General features: G+C 43.4%; 1 protein-coding gene across 1 annotated transcript in view; it reads left to right on the top strand.

The window, feature by feature from the left end:
* Window positions 1–24,041, top strand: part of STK32A (serine/threonine kinase 32A) — a gene marked incomplete at both ends in the record, with an annotated part of 125,869 nt that overhangs the window by 75,613 nt on the left and 26,215 nt on the right. Inside the window, 2 exons of the mRNA XM_080804263.1 lie at window positions 13,323–13,360; window positions 20,785–20,874. Coding sequence (XP_080660389.1) covers window positions 13,323–13,360; window positions 20,785–20,874 — 128 coding nt within the window. The remainder of the gene's footprint in view (window positions 1–13,322; window positions 13,361–20,784; window positions 20,875–24,041) is intronic.

Genomic DNA, 24,041 nt, shown 5'->3' with positions numbered 1-24,041 from the left:
CAAAAGATATGTTGAAATCCTGAATCCAAGTGTCTCAGGAGGTGACCTTATTAAGAAATAGAGTCTTCACAGAGGTAATCAAGTAAAAGAGGTTCATTATGGTGGCCCTAGTCCAGTGTAACTGGTGTTCTTATCAAAAGAGGATATTTGGGCAGAGAGAGAGGACTACATGAAAGACACAGGGAGAACACCATGTCAAGATGGAGGACTGGAATGGTGCATCTAGAAGGCAAGGAAGGCCCAAGATCACCAGCAAACCCACAGAAGCTAGGGAGAAGCAAGGAAGGGCTCTCACATACAGGTTTCAGAGGGAGCACGGCCCTGCTGAAAGATTTTGACTTGTACTCTCCAGAACTGGGAGATAAACATGTTTCTGGGGTTTTGCAAGCTCCTCAGTTGGTAGTCCTTTGTTACAGCAGCCCTAGCAAACTAACACAGTGTGCTTGTGCAGTTTGCTTAGCTGCTAAGACTTCAATCTTCACATGTAGCAGGTGCTACTCAGAACAGTGTCTGTCCTCACTCTTGATAGGCTGCTTTGAATATATTATGGGATGGGAGACCGAATTTAAAAAAAAAAAAAAACTTGCTAAAATTGCCTGTAAAATTAGGGTAACCCATGAGAATATTCAAGAAGTCAAATCCATTGGCTTTAGTATATGGTAAACCATGTTGTCCAGAGACTGTCTTCTTTGTTTCAGATCTGGCAAGATATTTCAAATATCTGTGGCTTTTTATAACATCTCTCTGGTCCAAGGTGTTTTGTTTTGCTCTGAAGCATCTATAAGGGAAGTTCAGTCTTTTTCAATATCCCAAAGCAGCATGTCCAATATGAGAAAACTAAAGGTCCAAAAAATGGTAGATTAACTGATTACTTATGCTTCGTACGTTCCACTTGAGGTCGGCTTCCTTCTTTGCAGTGTACTGATAATATCTGTTGTTGCAGTGGGATCCAGAATGTGGTTTCAGGCCATCATTTTCTGTGGAGTGGTTAAGAAAATGCCCTTTCTTTTTGTTTTGGTCAATCTTCTCTTCAGTAGATCATAAGCCTGGCAAACGTTCTATTTTTCTACCTCCCACAGCAGAAGGGCCACTTGAGCCTCAAAAACAAAACGGCGGAGCAGTAATGAGGGTATTAGGTTGATACATTCTACCCAGCACCTGCTCCCGAGCTACCGAATAATGAATGAGCATGAATAACACATTGCGAACACAGGAGAATCTGCCTTCTTCGTATTAGACATCAGGCAGTTTCAAAAGGAGTTTTGTGACCGCGCTTCTCAACTGAGACCACCCACCTATGAAAACCCACATGAAAAAGGCAGAGAATGGCTCATCTATAGGTTGACATTTAACTAGCCTGCGCTGTGCTTCCAATAATTTCTATAAGGCTCAGGGTTTCATTAATATGCAACCCACGACTTGGTCCAAATTAAATTTTACCTTACCTAAATTTTACACACACATTTCAGTACAAAGCTTAAGCTTCATTCTTTCAGGTTTGGTCCCTTGTTTGTGGGCCAGGCACATAGTTCTTGAACAGAGCTTTGAAGAATAAAAACCTGTTTTTTTGTCCCCATAGAGCTCATGGTTTAATTGAAGAGATAGACAATGAACAAGGAACCAGATATGCAAATCACAGTGTTCATTACAGATTGCCCTCAGTGCTTCGCAGGCAATAAGCAGGGATCTCAGAGAGTACGCATTTGGAGGGAAGCCTACCTGAGGCATTAGTGTGGGTCTCACAGAATCCCCAGGTGTAGGTGGCATCTGAAGCCAGACTTGCTGAACAAGCAGTTCTAAGGTGGAAATCTATTCTCTCCTGCAGCAGAACAGTGGTCTTTGTGGTTGGAATGTGTCTGAGAAAAGGGGAGAGTGGTTCAAGCAGTGGTAAGAGAGCGGAGCTGGGGCCAGGTCAGCTCACCATGTTTAAGCAAATCCTTGAACTCAACCTTACTTCCCACTTGTACTTGACTGAAAATATAAAGCCAGTCCAGAAAAGGGGACGTATTTGAATCTGTTATCACTTTTGAGGTAAGAGTGGAGGATTTTGCTATTTTCCAGAGAAATGTTAAGCAACTAAGGCCACTACCAAGCTGTAGGATAATAGAAGCCAAGGTTAGCTTAGAAATCAAGTCCTACCTCCATCCAAAGACAGAATTCCTTCTGTAACCTCCCCAACAAGAAACTGTCTTCCTAGCCTTTCAATACATCAGAGAATGGCCACTCGCTACCACATGAAGTAGTTCATTTTGCCTTCAGATACCGCTGATTTGCAGAAAGTTCTTCCTGTTGACTCACAGGCAACCTCACGGTTGGTTCTGCTGCTGCCCATGGGAGGCTTGCGTCAGACACAGCTTCTGCTTAGTTGTCCCCCACAGGCACTGGTCGTTCACCAGTGGCCTCCAGGATTGTTACTGGTCAGTGCCCTGTTCTGATTAGCCAGTGTTTGTTCCCTGTGGAGTAGTTTGAATATCACTTCTGGTGATAAGAAGTGAAGTCCTGACTTCTCATAATAATGGACAATAGGATAGCTCCATCAGCTGTCTAGGCTTCTGGGAGCCCCATCTATGGAAGGGAGAATCCCTGTACTGACTTGATAAGGCTGTTGAGGATAACATAGAATACAGCACTTAAAGGCTTATCCTGGTCTCTCACATGTCGCATTAAGTGAAATCTACCATCTTTAGAACATCACAATGGTTCAGTAATAGTTGAAAACGACTATTCATCCTTTAATACCCTCAGTTTGACATAAGTTTCTCACCATCTAGCCCTTTCTACCACTGGACACTTCCTAATCATTTGTTCAATGTTTTCTGACAGTTGAACAACCAGTGTGTGCAGACAACTGGACTCTGAGTTTTATCTGCCTCATCTCACTAAACCTTCACGGCAACCCTATAGATACTGTTACTGTCTTCCATATATACAATCAGGGGTCTCAGTCCCAGAAGGGTATTTCTCATCTTTTACTGGGGAAGCAAAAGTTTTCCTGAAGGCCCTTATGGTAGAATTCCCCTTAGGTCTCATTGACCGTTCTGAAATGGAACAAATTGCTTTTTGCCCCAGATTGAATATGCCTCTCCTCGATTTGGTTATTTTTTAAAAAACCCTCTCATGGCAGTTAATATTTACAATCAATAGATGACCACTTTTTGGTCTCTCATACTTTGTAGACTCTTTCCCCTCCTCGAACTAGTACATCTCCATCCGTAAAATCTCTTCAGATTGAGGGAAGATCCAGGAGATCTGAGTTCAGGCCAGTCTCCATGGCTAGGGGATTTAGTTCAGGTCCCTGATGCTGTGTCCTTGCTTCCCTGGTCACGGAACAGGAAACATGACCTAGGTTTCTATCTGTGTGAGTCCAAATTAAAGGAAATAATGGCAGTGAATGAGCATTGATCAATGCTTAACAGCAAGGCAGGGAGCCTTGTCATTAATCATTCTGCCGCCAAAGGTTGCAAAGTTGGCTGAAAATCTCAAGTGAATGGGATGGTTGTACAGAACTGTGCTTTTCGACAGGGGTGTCTGTACTACTGGGTCTGTACCATCAGAATAAGCATGAGTCACCTTCTAGAACAACAGATTTACTCCACAGTAAGACATGTGGAACTTTACTTTTACATTTAAAGAGACATGGTTATATCGTAGAGTAGGCTGGAAAATACACATGGTTTTCAACTCTCTGAGTTGCCCTTTCTTTACCTGCTGGGTATAATATCTAAGTTAGGGAGCTGTGGTGAGAAGTAAAAGATATGTCATCTATCATGTAGCTGTCATAACATGGACAATAAATGGCAGCTGGAACCATTCTGTTACTCAAGGATAATATAGCAATTTGACCGTTTTTCTATCAACTCTCCTCAACCCCCTCTTCTTGTATCTCTGTCAGAAATTGCTGATCAATCTTTGCCCTCTTTTCTCTTGAACATGAATGCCCTCCTTTTCAACATGGCAGACACTAATAACTAGAGTTGGCCCCATGCTTGGCACCTACTTGCTAAAAATAACCAAGTGAGCAATAGTGGAAAGACCATGACATTTAAATTCCATCTGTGCCAATTATGAGCTAGGAGACTGTAGAGAAGTCAGTGCCCTTAAGTCTCCTTTTGTAAATTTATTCTATTTATTTATTTATTTATTTTGGCAAATGTGGATAGTACTGCCTTCCTTTGGTATATAAGTGATAAATCAATAAAGGGAGGTGACTTTTCAGGGAGCATCTGTGAGAAGCCATGGATGGTGCACAGAAAGTCAGGGCTCAAAGGGTTGTGAAAGGTGAGCTGAGCAGGTTAGTATCTCTCTGCTGCACTGCCCACTTGCTGTACTGCTGTCAAATGCTTACCCAGCCTTAGTGACAGCATCCACGGCACATTTTAAGATTTCGTGGTAGTTTACACCAACCTTGGAAGTATTTAACTATGAAGAAGTTCCTTCTCAGATCCTGATTTAAGAACTTATTTGTAACTCCTTCAAGTGCTCTCTACTGAAGAACTGTCCTCTTTTTTCACCTAAGGGTCATTAAGATCTGGTCCCTACCACCCTTCCCCATTACCAAAGAAACCTGTCTTGGTTGGGTGAATCTCTGCATAAGCTGCTTGGGTTGTGGGGATTGGAGGAGAGTGAGATGCTGAGATGGGGGTCTAATGATCTAGCTTGTGTTTTGTGGAGGGGACATACACACTAACTTATTACGGATAATGGAAGGAAAATTCAGAAGCCACAGGAGAAGACATCTGAGAGAAGGAAGGCATGGGGAGCACGCTGGTGTCTTCAGTGATACTTCGGGAAAAGAAACACAAATCCGAAAAGGAATAACTGGGTAACATTTTCATGGATGAGAGGTTGGTAAAATCACTGCCCTCATCACCTGATTAACATATAATGGTATTGGATCTGTGTCGTGAAATGACAAATAAAAGGCATTACTATCCATGAAAAGCCATTACACCCAAAATGAATATGCAAACATTATATGTTTATATAATGTTTTATAAATAGTAGTATTTATAAATACTATATATGGAATATGTATTATGTATATTATTACAGAATATATTTGTAATTCATATCCCCTTGAACAAACCTGTGGGAAATGCTGGACTTGAACAACAACAAAACTAAGCAGGCAGAAAGCTGCTCAAAGAGTAAATCTTAAAAATTCTCACCACAGTAAAACACAAAGGAAAAAAAAAACCCCACTGTAACTATGTGCGGTGATGGATACTAACTAGACTGATGGGAGTGGTCGTTTCACAATATATATAAGTATCAAATCACTATGTCCTATACCTGAAACTAATATGTCAATTATATCTCAATTTTTTAAAATGAAATTTAAATTAAAAAGAAAAAAAAAGAAGAATCAGCCAGTTCGTAAAAAAGGATGGAGACTGTACCAGACCCATAATGTAGGTCTGGCCATCTTCACAGCTGCCTCCTGTTCCAAACCATGCATTTCTGCTTACAACTACCTCTTCCACCCTGCCATCCCCACCTCACTTTTTTTCTTAACATACATCTGTTTATGCGACCAATAACCTTTGTGTGACATCTTAAATAATAAATTATATAATCGTATGTATATTTTTTCCTTCTTAAGAACTTGGGGGATAAAAACCATTAAAATGTTTCTGTATTTAAAAAAAAAAAAAAAAAGAACTTGGAGAGGGCCCAGTATAAGACCATATTATATAACAAAGAATGAAACCCCAACTGTAGACCTCTCGGAAAGCCACAGACACCAAAGGGCTTGACTATGGTTTGGATGCGCGGATTTTCTTGTCCCCTGATCTCACAATACCCCATATAGGATTGCAGGGTGAACAACTTGATTCCAGGGTAGGAGCAGGTAAGGGATGTAATTAGCCTATTAAGTTCTGCTAATGTCTTGTAAAGTCATTCAAGTGAGAACGGCAGACAGATCAGTCCCACCTTGGACCCCACTGCAGGGAGCCTTGTATTTCCATGGTGCTATTTATAGTTGCCACAGTGGGCATCTGCTGATTCCGCCTTTTCTGTTTCATTGAATCAAGATGGAATGAAGAATTTCTACAGAATGTGTGTCCCTAGAACTGCAACTTACCACCCCCAAATTCTGTAGCCCCTCTCTGAAATCGCAGACTCTAATTGTGCAGAAATCACTTCTTCCTTACCCTTACTCTAATATACACTCAAACTTAATAAAAATGATCGATGTTTTAGTTGACCAATAGTAAATACAGTGCATCGGGGACAGAGAGAGGGCTTTTTGTTCTGTTTTTCCTCTCTTTTCTTAAGAAGAAAAGAAATACATGGCTTATTCTTCCAGAAGTCTGAGAAGACAAGGGACCAGATGCATGCATTTCTATGACAAATATTTACGTAAGCCCTTTCTTTGTTCTGGGCACTTCTATGAGCCTGGGAGTTATAGCATTGAGCAATACAGAAAAGACGTCCTTTTTTTAAGAACTTGCATTCCAGGAGGGTAAAAAAAATCATAAATAAATAAGAAAACAATGTTAAGTGCTGCACGGAACATAAGATGGAAGTCAAGAGGTAAGGATGGCGGGGGAGGCTACTCTAAGTCGAGTGGTTAGGAAAGAACTTGGAGGAGGAGATGATGTTTTATCAGAGACCTGAAATGACAGGCAGTGATGAACCAAGTGAAGGTCTAGGAGATCAGGATTGCAGGCAGAGGGGGCCATCTGTGCAGAGGGTGTAAGGCGGACCAGAGCAGCAGGACCATGGGGTGTGGCAGGGTCAGGAGGCTCTTGTGTGGCGCTCAGGGCTGTGTGGGGCTAGCGTACACAGAGGCCATATGATGCCAGCAATGAACGGCTTAGATTTTCTTCCCTGAGGGTTGGGAGCCAGATGATGTTGTTCAGGGAAGCTGTGTGCCATGAACACTACCGCTCTGGATGCTTTTGTGGTCAGTGGATTGTCAGGGGCCAATAGGAGAAGCAAGAAGGTACTACTACAATAATTCAACTGAGAGATATAATGGTAGCAGTGGAAATGATAATTATATTTATGTTTATTGTAGCAAAATACATACAAAATAAAATCATGTTAATGATTTGCAAGTGACAAAGTACCTGAAGTACACTGACGCTGCTAGGCCGTCATCTCCATCCACCTCCAGAAATTTTTCATCACCCCAAACTGAAACTCCATACCCATTAGACATCGATTACCCTTCCCTCTTCACCCCAGCCCTTGCTAACCACTATTCTGTTTTCTGTCTCTGTGAATCTGACTATTCTAAGTACCTCGTGTACGTGGAGTCATACCATGTTTGTCCCTGTGTCTGGCATATTTCACTTTGTATAATGTCTTTGCAGTTCAACCATGTTCACCAGAACCCCATTCCTTTTTAAAGCTGGATTCCACTGTCTGTACACACCACATTTCGTTGATCCTTCCCCCATGGATGGATAGTTGGTTTGTTTCTCCTTCTTGACTACTGTGAACCGTCCTGCTACAAATATGGATATACAGTTATCTGTTCAAGGGCCTGCCTTTCAATTCCTTTGGGTATAGACCCATAGAAAGACAATTGTGGGATCAGATGTTAATTTCCATGTTTAATTTTTTGAGGAACTGCCATACTGTTTTCAATAATTCTACTTCAAAGGTAAAGCTATCAAGAGTTGTTGAAGGACTGGTATTATGAGTTAAAGAAAGAATTAAGGGGGCGCCTGGGTGGCTCAGTGGGTTAAAGCCTCTGCTTTCGGCTCAGGTCATGATCCCAGGGTCCTGGGATCGAGCCCCGCATGGGGCTCTCTGCTCAGCGGGGAGCCTGCTTCCACCTCTCTCTCTCTTTGCCTGCCTCTCTGCCTGCTTGTGATCTCTGCCTGTCAAATTAAAAAAAAAAAAAACCTAAAGAAAGAATTAAGGATGATCTCAGGATGGGCCTCTGGGTGGCTCAGTTGGTTAAGCATCTGACCCTTGATTTTGTCTCAGGTCATGATCTCAGGGTCATGAGATCGACCCCTGTGTCAGGCTCCACATTGAACATGGAGGCTGCTTAAGATTCTCTCTCTCCCTCTCCCCCTTCTTGTGTGCACATTTCCTCTCTCTCCCTAAAAAAATAAATAAATAAATAAATAAATAAATAAATAAGAATGATGTCAAGATTTTCACTTTTACAATTTTCCCATTTTTACAATGGGAGAATTATGGGGCCATGTACTAGGGTAAGGAATTCCGGAATAAGAGGGTTTGGGTGTTTGTGTGGAATGTGGATAAATATCAAAGTTTCTCTTTAGAACATATTATATTTATCATGGCTGTTAGACATACAGATGGAAACATCAAGCAGAAAGTTTGATATATTATTAATCTAGAATTCCAGGGTCAGGGATACAGAACATCAAGCAGAAGGTTTGATATATTATTAATCTAGAATTCCAGGGTCAGGGATACAGATTTTATATATATATACACACACACACACACACACACACACACACACAGAGATTTTATATATACACACACACACACACACACACACATATATATATATATTTATATGTATTTATAAAATATATATAATATTTAAAATCACAGGACTAAATGAAATAACTTAAGTGGAGAGTAGTTATATATATGACTGAGCTCTGGGGAATCTCATCATTTAAAGGTTGAACCAAGAAGATACCCACAGACAAGACTGAGGAGGAATCTCTGTGGCAGGAGAAAAACCAGGAGAATGGGGCTTTTTGCAAGCCATAGGAATAAAATAGGTCAGAAGGGAAGGAATGTTTAACCACAGAGAAGTTAAGCATGATAAATAAGAGTGCACCCAGTGGATTTGGGAAGCTGGAGGTCATCAATGTACTTGACAGGCAGTTTCAGGAAGTAGAGGGGAGGGAAACCTGGTTAGAATAGCTGAGGAGAAAAATGGAAATGCTGTTTCCAGTTTCTCACCTATTAACCACTCAACCCAGAGTTGTTATTACAAAGGAAAACAGTAAAATTGGACAAGTGGAGGTCACTAGGCATGAGGGAAGTTATTTCCAAGAGACTCAATCATAACATATTTCATACAAGAGAGATAGAAAGGGAAGGTGTAGGAGAAGGAATACCTAGCTGGGAGAAACCTGTGAGAAGGTGAGAAAAGACGAGATCTGGAGCCCCTGGAGAAGCGTTGACTGGGGTAGGTACAGGGACTTTTCATCTAGTATAACTGGAGGAAAGGTCATAAGTATGGATATAGAAATAAGGAGGTTGGTAGACTTCATGGTAGATAGTTCTCTTGTCTCTGTGAAGTAAGGAGGCTCAATCATCAGCTGAGAGGAAGGGGAGGGAATGTGGAAGAGACATGAAGGCAATGGGAAAGTGTGCAGTGCTCCTCTTGGAGAAGGGATCTCCCTATGGCTTGGAACACTCGTGCTGGCTTGAGATGTGTGGCCATGAGTTTGAATGAGAAGTCAATACTACTGTGACCCGTTCTAGGAAAGTTCAAGAGTGTGGCTATAGGTGAGAAGAACGGGGGACCTGGGTTTAACCAATACTGGAGTTCTAATAGGTGAGTACAGTTGAAGCGCGTAAGAGAATTTAAAGATTTGTACAAGGAATGTTAACAATGGCTGTGGAAGGGAACTGAGGATATGAGTGAGAGTTGTGATGCATGAATGCAAAGTGACAGAGTCGATAATTGGTGGCCTCAGGGTGCTGCATGTGCCAGCTTGGGAGGTGGATTGGATAGAAGGTAAGGTGCTTCAGGGGGCAGGCTGTTGTAACAGCAAAGGAACAGTTATAGGACATACGAGTAAGGAAACAACAGGGGTCCAGAGACAGAAAGATAACTGTAGGTAACTCGGGGGACCGAGTGCCGGGGGATTCGATGGAACATCCACAAGACATTGTCATTAGCAAGAATGACGGATAGCAAGAGAGAGAGAACTCATTCATGACCTGCTGATTATATGCAAGATGTAAGAGTCCTCCGTATATATCTTAACCAAAGAATTTTGTCAAAAATGCTAAGTGTTGTATTTTTCCAGTGCCTTTTGGTTCCTAGATAAGCGTCCAAGAGGTTCATAGATTAAAATCAGATTGATATCTTTGGCTGTGGACAAGGCCTGGATGGTATTGCTGAAGATGACCGTACATCAGAAAGTCCTACAAGTTTATGTTTGTTTTCAGACAGACAGCTAGGCCTGGCCACAGAGAGTCTGACTGCCCCAGGGCTGAACTACGACAGAGAATCCAGGGGGTTTAGAGCCCTGCCGGGTGATTCTGAACATAACCATGGGGTTAAACCATAGTATAGTTCCCCTTAAGTGAAAGAAACAGCTTAGAAGAAGTTCTCTCATACTTAGTATTATTTCACCAGGCTAAAGAGATAAGAAAGTGGTGCTAAATTTCAAACCTAGAAAATGTCTACTTGTTCTATCAGGAATTTTAATATAGTACAAGGGGTTTATTTTCATGCTCTTCTGGTGATATGTGAATAAACAATGTTAGCATACTACCGTTTACCCTGTAGTGACTTAGAAGTGACCATGTCACATTTTGGGGAAGCTGTGTACTCAGAATCTGTGTTTATACACTTTATTTTTATGTTAAAAGTCCACTTTTAACAGGCAGGCAGAGAGAGAGGAGGAAGCAGGTTCCCTGCTGAGCAGAGAGCCCGACGCAGGGCTCGATCCCAGGACCCTGGGATCATAACCTGAGCCGAAGGCAGAGGCCTTAACCCACTGAGCCACCCAGGTGTCCCAAAAGTCCACTTTTTAAATATTTGTTTTATGTTTTCCTCTTATTGCTTCTCTGAATTTAGTAGTAAGCATGCTCATTTACCACCGTAAACCTTTTGGCATGGTTCCTTATGAACTTTTCTTACCCTCTCTATCTCAGAAAGAACTAGATTTCATTTATATTTCCTTTATTCTAGCACAGTGGTTTATCAAAGTAGTAAGTATTCAATGAATAAACGAATCTAAGATCGAAGTAAGAAGTATCACATGAGCTCTCTGATCTCTGCATTATTCTTTAAGCTTCCAGATGGTTTCTGGGAAAGGTAGTGGATATAATGACATGTGGCTTTGATACTTAAGAAAAATGAGACTCGATGATTTCACAGAAAGTTCCCGAAGTGTCAAAACCGCAGCAAGTCATTTTTCTCATCAAGCCCTCATAAACTCAGGCAAAGAAGTCATTTTGCTAATCTTGCTATACCCAAGTGTTTTCCCTCCCAGCAAAGCTCCATGGGACCTCCTTTTTGCAAAAAAAAAAAAAAAAAAAAAAAAAGTCATTGGGGCCGGTCTCAAAGAAGGAAAAAGAGCCTAATACCTAACACCCGGTTTGCCTTGCACGGTATCTGATGGTGCACCATTAGTGCTCTGGTTTATAGCGTTAGGATTAACCTCCTTGAAGGCACTAGAAATCCTCCTAGTATCATTTAGTCATTCACTGCCTACCAGCCACTGTGAGCCTATGTAATGGAACAGGACATTAACCTAGAAACCATCCCTGACTTCAGGAGTTTACGATCCAGTTGGAGAAAAATAAATATAAGCATGATAAATGTTATGATGGATGAAGTATACAACGCAGGTCACAGAGGAGGGGGCAGTGACTCAGAACTTAAAATTCAGAGAAGGCTTCCTGTAGGAAGTGGCATTGGAGCTTTGAGTCGAGGGATGAATCTGCTTTTTCTGAGCCCGTGGTGAGAAAGCTCTGTTTCAGGCAAAACAACAGCAGGTGAGGGGACGCAGGGAGCATGGCAGGGGAGGGGGAAACCCCACGTGCTTCTGTGTGGTGGGAGCCCAGGACCCGAATGATGAAAGGGACTTTATTTCATATGTGTGAGTTTGGACTGCATAATTATGGAAACAGCGGAATCCATCAAAGGGTTTGGGGTGGAGTTTGCAATATAGAGAGAGAGTTAGCCATAGAAACAGGCAGTCTGAAACCCTTCGATGCTCTGTCTTTTTAGCCAGTTGTACCCTGCACCAGAGAAAAATGAACCACACATACAGAGGTTCACTGATGAAGCCAGAATTCACGTTAGGAACCTCACAAGCAAAATGAGAAACTAGTCCAAGTTCATGAGCCTGTCCATGCACCAGCACGTTAGTGTGACATATGCATCGTTCTGCTTGTAGGTCCGGAGCTTGTTATTCACTAATATTTTCAAGAAAAGAGGACCCTGACATGCTCGGTCTGTCCAAGACTAAGGTCACCTTATTATGGGGGCATAAAAGCCACTTGACTGGGCTAAAAATGCGTCCCCAAACCTATTGCAGAATTTTATCTTTAATGGCTTTTGTGAATTTAGGCTGAAGGGCTTTAATGGTGCATTAGGGAAGGACAGTAAAACCCTGGGAAAGCAGAAGCAACGGCCCTTACAAACGTCAGAGCTGTTCTCTGCTTGATAAGTGCTGCTCACACCAATACTTGGTTGTAAGGACTCTGAAAGCGCTGTGGGCCCCTCCTCTACACATTTACCATCAAACCACTCCCTTCACGGAAGAAGGTGAGTTTTGTTCTCTCCTCTGGATTTAACGATCTCATTAGTGTCTGCAAGATGAGTCCCACTCCCTTAACTACCCCAGCAATAGTATTTACTAAAGTAACTAGAGGCATTAGAACATCATCCTGAAAAAGTTTCCAATTTCTGCAACTTTATAATACAACTATATTAGGTATCATCTTTTTCTCTTATTTTGTAGAGTCTTAACCTTCAGTCCAGTGACACAGATGAAAAGGATACTACCTTATGGCAATTTAATTGCCCCATGCCCCTCGGAGCTATATTCACATGTTTACGGGTCATAGGCTACTTAAGAATTTAAGAATGTGAGCTTTCGAAGAGGAAAAAATGAAACAAGACAAAACCAGAGAGGGAGACAAACCATAAGAGACTCTTAATCTCAGGAAACAAACTGAGGGTTGCTGGAGGGGAGGGGTGGGAGGGATGGGGTGGCTGGAGGATGGACATTGGGGAGGGTATGTGCTATGGTGAGTGCTGTGAATTGTGTAAGACTGATGAATCACAGATCTGTACCCCAGAAGCAAATAATACGTTATATGTTAATAAAAAAAAATGTGAGCTTTCAAATGAGAGAGACTCAAGCTCAAAGCCCAGTTCTTCCTTTTACTAATTTTCTGACCTTGAGTTAAGGTGCTTAACCTCTTTAAGCCCTTGTTTTCTGATCTATAACTTGGGGGTCTTCATGGTGACCATGTCAGAGATTCACCATGGAAGCTGGAATGATGACAGGCTGGCTCATTGTTTCTACCCCACTTGGAACTCTTGTGCATTTTCACTTTTATCCTGTAGTTCTGGTTTGTTTGATTTTGAGCAACTTTTCCTTTTCCTTTCACTCCCCTAGGGATATGAAGCCTGACAATATTTTGCTTGATGAACATGGTAAGTAAATGATTTGTTTGCAATGAACATGACTTGCACATAGAAAAGTACTTGGGACAAAGGGGATTACCCCAGCGAAGGAAGATTACATGCAGAAAAGGCCCTGCTTGATTCAGTTGAGTTCTATGCACAAACTTGATGTGATGGGTGTGAGAGACAAGATGGGTAGACTTCTTTATCGTAGCAGGGGTATAGTACCCCAGGATACCCTTAAATAACATGATATTTACAGAATGAAAAAGTCACTCCCTTTTCAACTTTGTTAAGCTTCTGTTGATTTTTTTTTTTTTTCCCCCAAGGAAACCGTCACAGTTTGTTTGGTGCTAATTTGCCTTACTATCTTTCTAAAATCATCTCCCTCTTTTAATAATGCAGAAGCCTCAAGCTCGGAGTATGAGGCAGGCAAGAGTATCTACAGAATGATTAGCGACACCATTTTGTTCACACCGCACCTACTTTTACGTTTTTTGGGAAAATTGTTTTCCATTTGCAGAAGAGATACCAAGATTTTTCAGTTTAAGAAAGCTCATCAATTTAAAAAAGAAGATGAAGCGGACAACAGTGTATGTGGCAGCCGGATGGGAAAGTGATACAAGGATTTGGCAATAACCATGAAGGTGATCAGTGAATGCCGGAAACCCAAGAAACACAGATTAAGGACATCCCGAGAGCAAGCTTTCACCAGCAATGATTAGTGTGTGCTGTCTCTTCCCACTGTTTCTTTTAATGTCTATTTGGATATACTGGTCCATCAAGGCAGACCACTAGGACACACGGCCTGCAGGTTATAAATGTTAGAGGGTCACTAAGGTCTTTCTGATAGGTTCTGGAAGCTGTTGGATGAGGGAATCCTAAGTATGCAGGGCTCCTTATTCATTGGACTTTTACAAAAGGGATTTGCAGTGGGACTGCCCCTCCAAGTACCATCCATTGCTCATTACTTATTTACCCCACTGCATTTTCAACCTGATTTGCCAGACCCCACCTGTGCTCAGAGGGCTAAGAAACACTTTTGTGTATGACCTCTAATTTAGAAGCTCGGGGTCATTATTTATTTATGGACTGTCTAAAAAGATTTTTTCCACTTTCTTCCAGTGCCTAACTCCTTCCTTCCCTTTACTGCTTCTGACACTCAGGAGCAGATGCTCAGAATCTCCAAAATGTGAGCAATAGTGAGACTTGGCATGAAGGTGACTTTCCAGAGAATACCAGCTGCCCGTGCCTCAGAGAAGAGGCAGAGCCTCTCTCACCTGGGTGCAGATAAACTCTGTGGAGCTTCACAGTTGTGGGGAGGGCCTCCCCTCACCCACAGAGGCCACCTCTGCCCCACTTAAAAAAAAGTTCTCTGTCTCCCCACCCCAGCATCATGAAGGTACATGGTTGGTCAGGCAGAACACAATCTGGGGTTCTGTCCCCACCTGCTCCCTTTGCCAGTCGCCTTTGTGTGTAATATATTGTTCTACCACTTGTTGAGGCCCTGAATGGAGACAGACAGGTCCTGTGCCCACAACCTTTTCAAGATTCACCTTCCATTCAGAGAACAATGTTTTTTTTTTAATTTTTTTAAAATTTATTAATTTGTTAGAGAGAGAGAGCGAGCGAGCACAGGCAGAGTGGCAGGCAGAGGCAGAGGGAGAAGCAGGCTCCCCGCCGAGCAAGGAGCCCGATGTGGGACTCGATCCCGGGACGCTAGGATCATGACCTGAGCCGAAGGCAGTCGCTCAACCAACTGAGCCACCCAGGTGTCCCAGAGAACAATGTTTTTATCTTGGGCTTCAAACATGGCTTCATCTTATTTCCACCATAAAGTCATCTGATCCTCTCTCATTGGACTTCTTTCTCCTCCTCATTTTCTTGAGAGCTTGGTCATTGTAGATTAGGAGAATGGTCCAGAAATAAATTAATCTTCAAGTTTACCTGCCTTAGAAACTACCCTCACGTAAAGAAGAATTGTGTGATGTTACAGTTAAGAGCATGGATTCTGGAGCCCAGTTGCCTGAGTTCAAGACCCAGTTTCACCCCCTCACGAATCACTAGCTCTGAGAGTTTCCACAGACCATCTATCTAAATCTTTTCTGAATCTCAGTTTCTTGAGGAACTAAAAGAGTAATTAATTCTTAGAGTCACTATAAAAATGAATAAGCATACTATTTATAAAGTGCTGATTGCAGTGTCTGCCACAGGGAAATCACTCAGAAGATAACTATTAGTATAATTCCATGAGGTAGTAGTGACTTTCTCCCTTACAGAAGGAAGCCAAAGCTTCTTCATCTTGTTTTATGTGGCTGTGTCTATAGCAGGTGGTCAGTGAAAGCCAGGCCCTTACTTGTCTTTCTAAAGAATTATTTTAGGGCATCTGGTTGGCTCAGTCAGTTGAGTGGCTGCCTTCAGCTAAGGTCATGATCCCAGGGTCCTGGGATCGAGCCCTGTGTCGGGCTCCCTGCTTAGTGGGGAGTCTACCTCTTCTTCTGCCCTCCTCCATCCCATTGCTTGTGCTCTCTCTCAAATAAATAAGTAAAATCTAGAAATAAGAAAAATTTTTTAGAAAGAATTATTTTGGTTCCAGAAGGGATATGCCAAAGCTTCTGTGTGCCTTCTTCTTAGCTCTTATGTTTATGCAGTTTTGCTCAGCACTAATTCTCAGGCAGCTATGCCTTCAGTGATCTCTTCTGATTTTCCCTCCTGGGCACAGGGGCCTAAGCCCACTTTTGGGGGCATTTTATTCTTGCTAGGGCTGGGGGTCTGTTGTTCAGGGAGTATGAGCGGCCATCCCAGTCAGCCGGAGGGACTGTCCCAGTCTACCCCTGTCATCCGGTGAACTATTTATAATGACCCTTTCACTCTTAAGGTTTTGGATTTCAACAATGAATTGAGAGGACTTTTTTGTATTGTTTTTTCACCCTGAATGCAACTTGAAAATCACTATTAAGAGAAACATTGTTTTGGAAAGGAACAGATCTGTGAATGGGATAGAAGCAAACAAACAAAAAAGGTAGAGAGCTATTGTCTAAACATTGTCCTGGGGATCCCTTTCTGAAGACATAATTTTTAAAGGTTACTCTCTGTTTACGCAATTCTGAGAAACCAAGCCTTTCGGGCATTGCTCAGGGACCGTAACTAAGCACTCTTAAATGAATACATCCCTGGTAACCCCTAGCCCCAAGCACATTCTGTAGAGACGCTCCTGTCCGAATCAGCTGCCCCACAAATCAACGGGCACCTTTTCGAGTGGCCACCAGCATGATTTTCCATGTCTCTTATTTGAAACCCTCATTTGTCCTCTCCGTCCGCATTTATAATGTTTTAGCCCGATGGGCCATCACATGCGCCTTTCGCATGGGGATTTTAGCAACCCTGAAGGATAACTGCCTATCTCCCACAGGCCTCCTACGCCGGTTCCTCCAGGTGAGCTCCGTATCACACCACATCGCTCACATTTTAATTCAGCACCATTTGGCAACAGGCAGAAAATTTATTTTATTCCTACTGATTCATACAGGTTTGTATTCATCAGAAAAGCCTGAAATTTAAAGGAGCTGAAGCCCTTTGTAAAAATGGAGAATCTTTCCACCGTGTCAATGAACATTCAGAGTGGGACTGAAAAAAAAGTGTTTTTAATTTAGAGCATACCTATTCCTGTTCTTCCCAAATGTCTCATTCACTAGTTCAGAGCCCAGGCTGGCATCAGATCTAGGATAGCTCATCATCAATCGTTGTGATAGATATTTTCATATCCTACCAACTTAAGTACCCCATCCAGTTCTATCAATTCCATAGTGTCTGAATTTTTGTGTTTGTCTTAAATTATTCAGGAAATAAATGCTGCATCCAGAGGAACAATAATGTCTGCCTGGCATATCTCAGGAAACAACAATTATGGCGTCATCTATAATTTAGTTTCCTTAATATCATCCCTAGTCCCAGGGAACGGAGAAAGGCAAAAACTCGGTCTGGGGGTAGGAGGAAGCACTAGGCATGCTACCCGAACAGCCTCTTCCTTGCCGAGTCCCAAAACGGGCCTAAAAATCTAGTGCGAAGCCTCTTTTTTAAGAAAAAAATTATGTAGGGGTGCCTGGGTGGTGCAGTCGGTTAAGTGTCCGACTCTTGGTTTTGGCTCAGGTCATGAACTCAGAGTCACGGGATCGAGCCCCCTGTCAGGCTCCACACTCAGCATAGACAGAGGGAGACCTCTGCCCCTCCCCTCTGTGCTCTTTCTCTCTCTCTAAAATAAATAAATAAGTATTTTTATATTGATAGTTGAATTAAAGGACTCCATGCTATTAATTCAGAGTTTTATTGTGCTGCTGTGTCTCTAGGTACAGAGGTGAAAAGAAAAAGCAAAAATGCTTTCCTAGGGAAATAAACCAGGAACTTGTGAGCCTTGTATCTGGAAAACCCCACACTAAGGCAGTGGTTCTAACTGGGGGTGGTTTTGCTCTACTTTCTGTCCCCATGTGGGACATCTGGCAAAGTCTGGAGACATTTTTCATGGTCAGGATTCCAGCCAGGAGTGGGAAGTGCTATCAGCCTCTAGAGGGTAGAGGCTAAGGCTGTTACTGAACTTACTGCGAGGCACAGGGCAGCCCCACGGCAAAAAAAATGACCATGTGTAAGAGGTTGAGAAATTCACAGAAATTCTGTGTTAGGGCCTCAGCTAATGGTCCTCCATTCCTTAGGCAATTCCCATGTCCCTCAACTAGCTGGTGACCAAAACTTCCGCTGTGAGCAGGCACTTGAGTTTATTTTCATGGGGGAGGGACAGTAGGGGGCACCTGGCAGAGGGAGGAACAGGTGCCAGGTGCGGGAGCACTCTGGGCCGGGAACTGCGGTTTGGGGCCAGTATCGACGGGCTCCATGGGGTTCTGCTTATCCTGTTTAGCTAAGAGCACCAGACTCCAGGTTCCAGTGGATCCTGGCCCTCACACAATTTCTCCCCACCCATACTGCTCCCCCCACCCCCGCCCCCCACCAGCAGGGAGAGAGACCCTGAGCCAACCGGGAAGGGACTGTTTCCGTGCATCCAGCTCTTTGGTCTTGCGATAAAGCACAAAACGTTTTGGGGAAATTCATAACTCAATAAAGGGGTCCTACACCAAATTCTCAATTCTAATCCCAGCTCTGCTACTTCTGAGCCCGGTGAAATTAACCACAAACATCTTTTCTGTTAAAGAGGGACTATTTCACCAGGCTACCCTGCTGGAAAATGGCAATTCATCAGATACATGTAAATACCACTGAAAAGTAAAAGTCAGCGTTCCATCAACAAATTCAAAAGATATATGATGAGTACTCACTGGGCCAGGATCTTCCACCACGCCAGGTCTTCCTTTAAAGGAGTGGTCTCAAGCTTTATTGAGCGTCAGGACCGCCTGGGAGGCTTGTTTAAACACTGGGATCCCACCCCGGTTTCTAATTCGGAAGGCTGGGGGTGGTGCTCAGGAATTGGAGCATTTCTAGCAGGTTCCCAGGTGAGGCCAGGGCTGCTGGTCAACGGGCCACGCTTGCAGCACCATGGGGCTCAGAAACATCCTACTCTACCTTTTATTTCTACAAGAGTGTGGATAATCTCAGGACTGAGGCGGCTCCGGACACCCACTCACACTGAAGTAGAGGTCCACTGCCCGGCTGTACGTCTGAATCACCTGTGGAGTTTCTGGTTGTTTCTAACACGCATGCCCGGCTCTCCTCCCATCCCACAGCTAGTCGAGTCTCAGCAGGGTCAAGGCCAGGCAGGTGTGTTTGGCAAAAGGGCGCTGGAGTTTCTGATGATGAGGAAGAGCAACAGCTGAACGCTTTCTTCCTTCCGAGTGCTGAGCTAAGTTCTTCCACAGTATTATTTGATTTGATCTTCCCCAGTAACTCGTAAGAAAACTCCTGTTGCCATCCCAACTGTACAGAGAAGGTGTCACCTTTTAAGGTAACACAGCGCATTCGTGGTTGAACTTGGACTTGAAGCCAGGCAGTCTGACTCCAGAGAACAAGCTCTGCTTAAGGACAGTGTCTCCAGGCTGAGGCTGACCTAATTTGCATCAGAGAACCACTTGAGCATGACGCAGAGGAAGGAAGGAAGGAAAAAAGGAAGGAAAGAAAGAAAGAAGGAAAAACGGAGACAATCTATATGATGATAGAAGAATTATCAAAATTATCTGTTGGTACGTTCGGGCAAGAATACCTTCAACTTTCAGCCGGACAAGTGCTACTCTTACTTTATTAAAATGTCATCGCATCAGCGACACAAAACACTTCTTTTTGCACAAAACAAAACCCCAGCAACAAAGGCAGTGAGGTTTGTCTTCAGCAGCTCACTGGATGCTATCAAGGGGCAGACTGAGAGGCTTGGCGGTGGGGAGTGTGGACTGTGAGACACAGAAGAAGAATCAGATGCCATCCCCTCCAATTGCAGCCGTGTCTCATCAAAACCACAGAGCACGAAAATGGAAATGCCAACACTTTGAGGGCCTCTGAAAGCATTATGAATTTTGTGCCAACAGCTAACATAACAGGTGGTCTGCCTGGGCTGCTGCTACGGCCCTCTTCCTCCTTCCAGGCAGAAATGCAGTGCCCTACACATTTTGCAGGGGCTGTTTCTTGTGGAACTTCAGTGTTAGACTCACGCTCTGTGTCATGAGTGTCAGAGCTGAGAGAGACCCTAGAGATGAGCTAGTCCACCTGTTTCTTTTTCTTTTTTTTCCTTTCTTTTCCTTTCTTTCTTTCTTTCTTTTCTTTTTTTTTTTACAAAAAGAAGCTTGGGTTCAACATAGAAAGGGACTGAAAGTCTATGATGTATTAGGGGCAGAGCTCGGGGCAGATCTCAGGTCTCTTGGCTCACTGCTCAGGGCTCATTACATAGCCTCTGTATAAATAAAACTTGACTTTTTGGCCCCTGCCTTCCCTTAATATACTATTTTGTCGGGGGTGGGTAGAGGATAACCTAAACTATCAGACAAAAAATATGGTATTTCAGACAGAAAAGGAGGAAAAAGGAGTCTTGCTTGGCAAAGAAATAAATACATGTATCCACATTTGTGTCAGCTTTATAGTAGCAATATTTATCTCTGAAAAAAAAAAAAAATCCCCCAAGAGACACTTGGGAAAAAACTCTTGGAAATTCGATATGTAACTGGTGTTACCCAGTTAAAATGTTGCCAACAAAAGTGGTTAAGTGGAATTACCGGGGCGCGAGCTCTTAACCAGGCAGGTTAAAACTTTCTGAGATTGATCTGCAGGTTTACCAGCAGATGCTCAGCTAGTTGGTGACTATGCTAGTCTTGAGGGCAGAATAATTGTGTTGCTGCTGCCTGGACCCCACTTGCAACCTGCCCCCAAGAACTGACAAACGAAGCTTCCAGAGGCTCTCAGAAGCATGGCTGTGCCATGGAGCTGAATGGGGCTTAACGTTCTATGTGGTGCTTTTGTCTCTTCAGGGCACGTGCACATCACGGACTTCAACATCGCTGCGATGCTGCACGGGGAGATGCGACTCACCACCGTAGCGGGCACCAAGCCTTACATGGGTACGCGCTCTGCGAGTGACGGTGCTAAGAGCAAGGCTTGGCTTTTTTGTTCCAGTAGACATTTATTCTGGGCTCAGTCATCCACAGGCACTTGCCGCGAGGAATGCCAGGCTCCCCTGTGACCTGACCCGGGGAGCTTCTGAGTTCACAGGTCTGAGATGAGCCTCGGGAGGCTCTGTTTAGCAAGTGCCCAACTGACCTTGATTCAGGAGAGCCACCGATGATGCCTTGAAACACTGTTTTAGGAGTTGCTTAGGACAGCTTCTACCCACTTCCTATCAAAAAGTAGTAGTTGATTGGATAAATATGACTAATTGCTTCTGTGGGCGTGGCACAGTGTCAAGTGCTGGCGACCTTGTAAGTGAGCAAAATACACAAGGTCTCCGGCTCATGGAGCTTACCTTCTAGTGAGGGGAGTTTTTAAAAGTAGAATCGGGGGCGCCTGGGTGGCTTAATCAGTTTCGGCTCAGACCATGATCTCAGGGTCACAAAGTGAAGCCCTGCATCCTGCTTCACCTGGAGTCTGCTTGTCCCTCTCCCTCCCTTTCTGCCCCTCCTCCCACTGAGCACTCTCTCTCTTAAATAAATAAATAAGATCTTAAAAATAAAAAATAGAATCAAATAGAAGGTGCAGTAATAAATCGGATAGTGATATGTGACCTAAGTACTACTATACCCATCATTTACATTACCCCACATCACACACCTAGGGCTGGAAAGTTCACGCAGCACCTCCCAGATGTCATTTTCTCTGTAGTTTCAGCACCATGACAAACCCATGAGTTCTCCTTATTAAAGATGGGGAACTGGATTTTGCCTGAAGACTCAAAACACACCAGAGGGTGGCTAAAAGGCTAAGGTTAGGTGCCAAAACTGTCAACAAGGTTCACATTTAATTAGTTAACACTCACAAATTACTACAAATTCTAAGTGCTCCTGTTGGAGTCTCTCTGTGTGGACGCCATTCTGGCAGAACTAGCCTTGCCTCCCACCCACCCTGAGAAACGTAAAGGGAGAACTGCTGTCCTTTCCCCAGAGGGATTCAGGAAGAAGGACTTTTCCGCTCTCCCCTCTTAAGATAGGTGAGTCAGATCTCGACGAGAATTCTCTGGAAAGTCTGTGGGTGACTGTGAGGCGAGAGACCTGACTCCATGTTTGATGACTGTCTGGGTAGTCGCCATACATGCTGATGGGTGCTGCTACCCACAGAGCCTGAGTTGTCCATGGGGTTGGTTGAGTTTGGAGCTAAGCCTACCTGGGGAGCATAACATTAGGAGACAGATGGACAGCAGTGTGTGAGTGTGTGTCGGGGTGAGGGGTGTGGATTAGCCGGAGGGCGGGATCCACCCTGTCAGAGACTCTGCCCTAGCCTGGAGGGAGGGCGGCTCCTATCAGCAAGGCTTACTGGAAACACCACCAGTTCCAGTAGACACAACTGTATCCGAATCTTGGAGGTGCCCCCCAGCACAGGGTGCCCTGAAAGCTCTGCAGGCGATTCGGCCATGCATCCAGGTCAAGGAGCTCTGCCACGCAGGAGGAGTGACATCAGCTATCAGAAGCAACTTAGGAGAGCTCACCCCAGGGCACTCGTGTTTTGATCCCTGCCTCCACTATCCTTCTTGCATGACCTAAAATGAATAGTACTCTCTAGGAAAAGGGACGAGGGACATGGCAGCCAGACTGGCCATCTTCACAGCAGGGTGGCTTAATCTAGCTGCGTGGCATGAGAGACATCCGGATCAGATTTGAGATCAGTCCTTAAATTCATAGGACTGGATTTTAAAGTATCTGCATTAGATGTTTTACTAGGCAAAAAGGATTAAACTGTATTAAGCAAGAGACTACGAACTATCATTAGGGGAGCCCTCTTCCCAACACAAATGGGAAGCTAGACACTGCATGACTGTTGGCAGATGATGGGGGGGAAAAGCCCCTATTTCTGCTTCTACCTTCATTATTTGAGATGCTTAGAGAAGATAATGTCACTGGCCAAGCCAGTGGAATTAGGGACGTGGAATGAATTGTACTGACTGGATATGGTCAGAGTCATTTATGAGCAAAATAGTTGACCTTGAAATCAAGGGTAAGAGCAGAGTCACTTTTAATAGGTCATTCCCTTCCTCATATAACTAGAGCGAGGGAGAGAAAACCCCTACATACAGGGCTGCCTCGCTTCCCAGGAGAAAGAAATCCTCTGGGAAAAAATGAGTCTTATTTTAGATGATATTTGAACAACTACAAATTTCCTGGCTTCCTATTACCAGCACGGGTGAATAAATCTCCTTCGTCGCTTCTAAAATAATGGACACATATAATTCAGCCTATTTTCTGCCTAAACCTCATAGTTCTCAGGTGATAAAAGGGAATATCTGAGCCCGCTGGTCTGATGAATTTATTCTGCAGGTTTCCTGGGTTTCCATATTAAGGGCTATTTTCTTGGAGCCAAATCAGAATGAGCATCTGGGTTTTCTAGGCCTGGTTTCCATGGTGAGAGGAGTAAAGGGAGGCTACCCTTCTTTTCTCTCCCCAGTGATTTTAAATACAATATCCGTGTAATTTAATTCTCCTCATATTTGGCATTTCGGGTCCTTTCACAACACGGAGCTAGGAAATTGGAGTGCATTCAAGGTTCTCTCCGCTATTTCACCTTCAACTTATAATTAGCAATTACTAATATTTATTGAAAGCTTTCTATGGGCCAGACAATGTGTTCAATGCTTAACGTTCGTTTACTCATTTATTTTTTTCTCTGCGAGTCTAGGAAGCAGACTATAATTATCACCATTTTACAATGAGAAAATAAGAAGCTAAGTCATTTGCCCAAGATCACATGGCTAATAACTGAAAAAGCTTAGATTTAAAGTAAGCTCAGACTTCAGAAAGTCAAGCTTCTTCCTGAAAGAGAGTTAAGGGAGAAATTTATTAGAAATTATTTGTGGTCCGTAAAAGGTTGTAAATCCAGTTAAGTAAGCCAAAGCATTCGAACTGTTTTTTGTTTCAGTACAAATGAGTATCTGTCATCCCTGAACTCTGAATCCAAAGGTTGCCTTTGCCTTTGATTTTTGGCTAAGAGTCTTTCTAAGAGGTGTCCTAGGTAGAAATCTGCCTTTTCTTTTTAAAAATTATGATCCAGATAATTTGGTAATATCTAGGTAACAGACATTCAC

Source organism: Martes martes (assembly GCF_963455335.1).
Source record: "Martes martes genome assembly, chromosome: 5".
NCBI lineage: Eukaryota > Metazoa > Chordata > Mammalia > Carnivora > Mustelidae > Martes > Martes martes.
The sequence above is the reverse complement of the archived record's forward strand: the minus strand, read 5'-3'. Positions and strand labels throughout refer to the sequence as shown.